Source organism: Stenella coeruleoalba (genome assembly GCF_951394435.1).
Source record: "Stenella coeruleoalba genome assembly, chromosome: 1".
NCBI lineage: Eukaryota > Metazoa > Chordata > Mammalia > Artiodactyla > Delphinidae > Stenella > Stenella coeruleoalba.
This window is the reverse complement of record NC_137169.1, coordinates 1,158,453-1,165,747: the sequence shown is the minus strand read 5'-3', so window position 1 is coordinate 1,165,747 and position 7,295 is coordinate 1,158,453. Positions and strand designations below refer to the sequence as shown.

Genomic DNA, 7,295 nt, shown 5'->3' with positions numbered 1-7,295 from the left:
CCAGAGGGTTCTGAGCGTGGGGGAGGGGTGGGCGGAGGAAACCTGAGGGGCTGAGGAGGGGGAGGGTGGGCACCCCGACACTAAGCGCGCGCTGCCAGGGCTTTCCCTACACGCCAGGTTGTAGACCGCAGAGCCGCGCCCACGGCCTGCCTGGGTGCAGGGGGTACCCGATGCCACCTGCCTCTCTGGGGCTGCAGGGGGCACCGGTGACGGGGCGCTGCCAGGTACCTGCCTCCCCTCTCTGCTTGGGTTTTGCAGGACTCAGGTGGCCTTGGACATGAGTGCTGTGATGGGGGCCTTGCAGAGAAGGCAACCTCAGGCTCCCTCCCACACAAGGTGCCCTATCCCTGGAGGTTTCCGGAACAGGCCTCCACGGCAGCAGGAGTGACCTGGGAGAGAGCTTGGGCCGAGCTTCCTGCCTGCAGGGGCTGCCAGGCCGGGCACAGAGCAGGAAGGCCCGACCCCAGCCCGGCCGGACACCTGCCTGGCACAGGACGCGCCACGACAAGCCAGGTCGGGCTGACTCCACCTGCCTGCCCACCCCCCTGCTGTGCGGCCACCTGGTCCAGGGCGAGGAGCCCCAGCGGCCCTGGCCTCTGGCACAGGCCTGGGCACAGATGGCCCTGCAGGCGCACGCCCTCGATCCTTGGGGGCAGGGGCCGGCAGGCATCCAGGTCCCCAAAGTTCTGTCCCCGTATCCTTCCCAGGGTCGCCCGTCGGTGGGTGGGCAGACGGGAGGGTGCAGGGCTGCTGCCCCCCAGAGCACAGTGCGTTTCTGTGGGGAGGGGTTCAGGGTCACTTCCGAGGCCCTGGTTTCACATTCTGCTGACAGCCCCACCCTTTCCTGAGGGCACACAGACTTTCCTGGGGGATGAGCCAGCGTCCCTGTTCCCTAGGGGATTCCACCTCCCTGCGGGGAGAGGGGGGACTACCCAGGTCACCCAGAGTGCGGCCAGGGCTCCTGGCCAGCCCCGGTGGGCCACCAGCTGCCCAGCGGCCTGGTGAGCACAGTGTGGGAAGGAGGCCTCAGGGGTCTCGTGAACCGCCCTAATCTTAGACCCGCTCGTGGAGCCCTCCCACAGTTCTCTTCCTGGCCAGCAAGAAGGGGTGACCCTGCGACAGGACAGGCAGAGACGAGGGGGCAGGCGCAGGTTGGGGTCTGGGGCCAGGTGGGCCAGGGAGGCGGCTGCTGGCCACAGCTGCGCTCTGCTGGAGGTGTGGGTGGGGTGGAAGCTGGGTGGGGGCCACACCGAGGGCCAGGGGCTCGGGGAAGGGAGGATGGGCTGTGCCAGCTGTTGCTGTAAAGGGCAGGCGGCTTCCTCTTTCCACGAGGGCGCGCCTGGCATCCGCCTCCCCGGATAAGGGCCCAGCGCTCGGCCTGCGGTTGGCCCCTTTGACCACAGGACGCTGGGTAGGGGCTGGGGGGGCCAGACTGTGGCTCTGGGACCGGCAGACTAGAGGGGTGAGGACCCCAAGACACAGGCAGGCACAGCTGAGAGCCCAGGGGGCCGGGGTGGGGCCCGCAGCTGCCAGTGACGGAGCAGAAGTGAAAGCCGGGGGGTGGGAGCCACGGGGCAGGGACAGAAGCTGGGGAGCCGAGGAGGTTCTCAGGAGCACCCCGCCCTGGGCTCACGTCACCCCAGGCCTCGGGGGGACTTGGGAACTGGCCCCAACGTGGGCGGGGGGCCCGCCGAGAGCTGCCGGTGCAGGGACACTTTCTCCAGCCCAGGGCCCTGGGCAAAGGCCAGGCTGAGGGATGGCCCCGTGGGTCCCTACAGAGGCCCTTGCTGGTGTGACAGTCCCGAGCCTGGGGACTCAGAGGTGGGGGGGTGGGGCATGGGGCTGCCAGGAATTCCCGAGGAGGGGTCCCTCCCTCCCCGAGGGTCTGATCTCCTCTCTCTGAGCCCTCGGGGTGCCCTGACCCCTTCAGCATGGGCTCGGGAAGGGGGTTCTGAGCTCAGACGGCTCCCATCCTGTCTTCTCTGGGCCGGGGGTGCCCAGAGCCCTTTAATGCCATCAGGTCCCACCCAGAGGTGAACCCAGAGGGAAGCCCAGGGCAGCGCAGGAAGACGGCTGAGCCCGGAGCCCCCGGGAGCTGCCACCGGCCCAGCTCCAGGCCCCCGACAGGCTGAGCACCACGCTGGCCGTGAGGACACCCCCAGACTGCACACCCACTGCACTCCCCCAGCCCCAGAGGGCCCCCAGTCTCCCTCGGGAACACCTCCCCCCACCCATTTCCCTGGCCGTCAGGACCATGGGTGTTACGTGGACCGCCCGAGCGGGGAGCCGGGGTAGAGCCAGGGGCCGAGGGGCTGGGCGCTGGCGGTCAGAGATGCTCTGGGGGAGGGTGAGGAGAGGCCGTCGCCAGGCGGAGCCCAGAATGAGGCCTCACGTCAGCTCTGGGGACAAGTGCAGACTGGGAAGCACATGGCGCCCACTCAGTGGTGACAATGCCCCGCAGGGGCGGCAGATCTGGACACCGGACATCACCCCCAGTCACACCACCCAACCCTGCTGGGCTCAGTGGAGGTCGTGAGGACGACGTCCGTGTCCAGCATTGGGAGTGGCAGGGCCTCAGCTGCCCTCAACTGGCGTCCATGCCTGCAGGACCCCCGACGGGCCGCAGTGGACGGCTGACCACTCAGGAGACCCCAGAAGATAGTGCTGCGCAGCACCCTGGACGTCCAGGCAGAGGCAGCGGTCAGGTGGACGAGGGACCGCACGGCCCAGTAACGTGGACACAGTGTCTGGCCACCGGCCTTTCTCCCTCTCTCCTCCCCGCTCTGGGTGCGTGGGCCAGGAGCGCTCCCTGGGGGCCGTGCCTGCCTCATCTCTTGCAGGGCAGTGCCCCAGGGTCCAGCCCTGCCCGGGGAAGGGGGCCCTCAGATTCTGACTGATGGCCCTACAGCTCAGTGGAAGGCCACTCCTGAGAGGGACAGGAGTCAAGCCCAGGTGACACCTGCAGCGAGGGGGGCAGAGGGCATCGGGCCCAGGGCCCCAGGCAGCGCTCTCGGGTCCAATGCGCGGGCGGGAGGGGCGGGGCTACAGCTTAGGGCCCCGCCCACCTCCCGTCCCCTGACCTGTCCCCGCCCCTAGGTGGCACCCCATGACCCTGGACCTCGGGGCTGCTTTCTCCTGGGCCCAGCTGTCCCCGCCCCAGCCTGGCCTGCGCGGAGTGGGCTTCTGCTTCCACACTGCAGCCCTTCGTGTCCCCCCTCCCTGGGGGCTCCAGGGGAGCACTTCTGGGCCCAAGTCTGGGGGGCTTCCCGAGGCTGGGGGGAGGAGTAGGGACCCGGGAGCCCTCCCAGGCTGCGGTGCGTTTTCTCCAGGTGACCTGGGAGGCCCCACGGCCTGGGCTGGGAGGCCGGACCTGGGTGGCCAAAGGAAGCCTTAGTGAGGTGGCACTCTGGGGCCCAGAACCGGGGGCGCGGCGGTCCTGGGGAAGCCCCTAGGTAGTCGGACAGGCGGGTGGTGGCCCTCTGCTCATCCTTCAGGGCAGCACATTGGGGTCTGCGGTTCTGATACCACCTGGCCCCCTCCCCGTTAAAGACATGGGGCAACTCTGCAGGGAGCTGGCCGTCTACCCCGGGGTGGGGGGGGCAGGCCTCCAGGCCCCATGGGGGACAGGCCAGGAAGGGCCCCCAGCCGACGCCCACAGTACAAGGAGGAGCCGCAGCTTGGCGTGACCTGGAGGGAGAGGGATGGAGGGCGCCCCAGCTGGGACCTGCCCGCTTGTGCCCCGTGTCCACTTGGGTTCAGTGGAGACTGAAAGGCCCCAGGGTCTGATCGACCGGAAGACAGGCGCCCCTTCCTGGGCTCAGGCCTAGATGGTGGCTGGAGAGGAGGGGTTCTGGGGTGGCCAGGCGAGCGAGTCCTTTATCTTACGATGTCATCTGTTTGGGGAGGGGCGCCAAAGGACTAACGGGTACACAGAGAAGTAGAGAAATATGCCAAGCTGTTTTTTTCTTTTTAAATCAGGCATTTATAAACAAGAAAGCATACATTAATTACATAAAAATAGTTTTCGAATAGTGAGTAAGTCATCATATTGTCATTAGCAGCAGCAAAGGAGAGAAGGGGACGGTGATGCAGACGCTCCTGGCGGGTACGAGGGTGGAGCTGTGGTTTTTTTCCTTAATTGAAAAAAAAAGTGTCATTTGTGACTCCTGACTTAAAGCAAGAACAAGATGGCCTCCCCGAGCCTGGTGGGCGCGGCGGGCGGTGTCGCCCAGAAAACCGGCTCGAGCCGGTGGGCATGTTCTGCCTCAGGTAGAAATAACCCAGAAAACAAGACAGCTACCAGGTAAGAAGAGAGATCCGGCAAAGGACCTACCACGTATACGTATGATACACGAGTATCAGAGGAAAAAGTATTTACATGGTCGCTTTGTACATCTGCGAGTTCTGTACGAAAAGCAAGATATCATGTGAGTGAGTTAGCTGCTCCACAGATATGAATGTTATTGCTGTTGTTTTTTCCCTTCGTTAAAAGTCTTCTTTCAGCATAGAAATAATGAGTGATTAAACTGAATACACGATCATTTCGATAATGGGTATTACACACGGGGAGAGTCAACAGCCTACGGGAGAGTGCCTCTTCAGCAAAGAAACTCCAACTGCAGCCGCACGGCAGGAGCCCGGGGACCCTGCCCCCGAGGACAAGCGTGGACAGCCCCACGGCCGGCCTCGCCCAGGGGCCGCCAACGGCGCTGGCAGGCCAAGGGACCTCGGGGCGGGCCTGAGTCCACCACCCCACCTCCAGCTCTTCCCGACATCTGGGGACCAAGCCGGACAGTGGCGGCGTAGACCCGATGGCCGAGACGTGCGGGTGACCGGAGGGAACAGAGCGCGGGCAAGGAGGCGCAGCGGCCCCCACTCGCAACTTGGAAAAATGTATCTCCCTCTGGAGCCTAAAAACTCAGAAAGTAAACGGAGCAAAGCAGGTGGCCTCGGGCGGGTCCCGGGGGCCCTGCGGTCTCACTACGGATTTTCAGACTTGGCAACAGAGCACAGCCGCACAGAAGCACACTGACACACGCGTCACGCTTTGCTCCAACTACATCATTTACTTTCCCTTGAAGAAATGACCGCAAAAACACAACTCTGGAAAAACAAAGCTAAACACAGCATTCTGAGTGTTGCGTGACACAACCGACCCTCTACACGACACGGTAATAATGCCCATCGGTGGATATACGTGTGGCAGAGGTTTTAAATTCCATGCATACAGATTTAATAACTGCAAAGAAAAACAGAAGCAAAAAAATTAAAAAACAAAAAAGAAACAAAAAACAAACAACAACAACCAAACAAACGCTGCATATACACGATGTCCCTTTTGCATTGCACTTTAGAAGGGAGGCCGGCAGCACCCGGCCCCCACCCAGTAAACCAAGGGCAAAACCCCACCGACGATGCCGTCACCCGGTCTCCGCTCCACTCGGCGGTTGCGGCACCACCCCCGGCCACGCTCGCAGCTGCCGGGGTGCTGGAACGGACTCGGGCAGAGGGTTCTGGTAAGATCTCTCCATGTAAATAAATACCATGATTTTAGGACGGGCAGCCACCTCGTCTACTGGGAAATCATTTTTCAAGCTTGGGCATAAGAAACCTTATACAATTCGCATACAGTTGAGAGTAAACGAGATTATTTGGAATAAATGCAAGTAACTCATTGTGATAGTGGCAGATTCAATAGCTACTGAAGACATATTTTGGGGGTAAAAAGACAAGTCAGGGTTTGCTGTACAAGATGCTGGAAGGCACAGAACTACCCCCCGAAGTTCAGTTTTTGCATTTTCGTTTTCGTGTGATTCCCTTGTTCAACCAAGCACCAGAGGGGTTTCTAAACACTTGAGCACTTAGGATGTGAATGCTCTATAAATCGGTTTGCAGTATTTGAAAGTAAAAACCTCAGTTAACTGGGGAATAAAAAGAGAAGGGAAGATTTTTGACAAAGTGCAGTTCTAAATATACGTTTAAATGAACGAACAAACAAGAAGTGAAATAATGCTGTGTTTTGTTCCAATGCTGCAGCCTCAGTCCCCAAACAGAAGGAGCAACGTTTGCCGAATTGAGAGGGTTGCCTGGTCGAGGGCGCGTGTGCCCAGCCAGCGCGGACCCATCTCCCGTCGCCTCCAAGCACACCTGCGGACACACCTGTGGAAGGCGGGCCGGAGCGGCGGGCGGGTAAGGCGGCAGTGTTCCAGCTCATCGTGCCTGCGCGGTGCTCTCCGTGCCCTTCCCGGTGGCAGCACAGGAGACGGGGTTCCTTGTGGCTGAAAAAATAGACTCTGGAGAAAAACCCTTTGTGTTGTCACGCGGCCGCGGGCGCGGCATGAGCTGTGATGGCTTCGAGGGGCAGGGCGGCTGCCACCCTGGCTCCCTTGCGGGTCCTCAGGTGGCGTCACGTGTGGGTGGGGCTTTTAAAAGTTAGTCATTAAAAAACATGTTGATTTCTTTGAATATCAAGTCTCCTTATGGGTTTTAAATAGCTTATCACAAAAGTGTAAATGTTAGAACGATCCGGCAAGCGGAGCGCCAGCTGCAGCTACCGAGCTGGCCTCGACGCCGGCTGCAGGTGGGGACCGGCGTGCTTGCTTGACCTTGGCCAGTAGAAAATCTTGCAGTGGATTCCAAAAGCATGTGGTTCCGAACACTAGCTTGGTTCTAGGCACAGTAAGACGTTGTGCTATATGGACCGGGGCTGGGGGGCCGGGGTGGGGGTGGGGAGCGGCCCCGCCGGCACGGAGCCCCCAGCCCCGCCGCCCACCTGCCCGCCCGCCCGCCCGCCCTGCGGCGTCCGCCCCGCGCAGCAGACAGTGGGTCCGGCTAGGGCTCCAGCTCGGCCGTGCTCTCGCCGCCCGTGGCCTCAGAGCGGGGCCGTGGCCACAGCTGCTCCTGCAGCCCCTTCACCACCTTCTCCAGGTGCTCCCGGGCCTCCCGCTCCCGCAGGAGGTCAGCCCGCAGCTGCTCGCGATCGGCCTCCGCGTGCTGCAGCTTCACCTGCAGGTCCTCGATCTGGAAGGGGACGCCCCGCGTTAGCCGGGCCCGCTCCCCACCTGGCCGCCGCCCCGGCCCCGGCCTGACCCTCCGGCCCATCACAGGCTCGCCCCGCCCGCCGCCCACTGGACCCGGGCTGGTGAGCCTGGCAGGGCCTGGGGGAGCTTCCCGGGCAGCACCAACCCTGCCCGCGGAGACCCCGAGTTGGGGAACTACCCGAGCCCCGAGTGCGGAGGCCTCGGGGCACCTCTCAGCCTCCTGGGCCCCGGCCCGGGCCCCGGAGATGGCCGTGA

General features: G+C 62.7%; 1 protein-coding gene across 1 annotated transcript in view; it reads right to left on the bottom strand.

The window, feature by feature from the left end:
* Positions 1 to 6,796: 6,796 nt before the first annotated feature.
* The window catches only part of SKI (SKI proto-oncogene), a 58,417-nt gene continuing 57,918 nt past the window's right edge, over positions 6,797 to 7,295 (bottom strand). Inside the window, exon 7 of the mRNA XM_079927341.1 lies at positions 6,797 to 7,020. Coding sequence (XP_079783467.1) covers positions 6,832 to 7,020 — 189 coding nt within the window. The 3' untranslated portion in view covers positions 6,797 to 6,831. The remainder of the gene's footprint in view (positions 7,021 to 7,295) is intronic.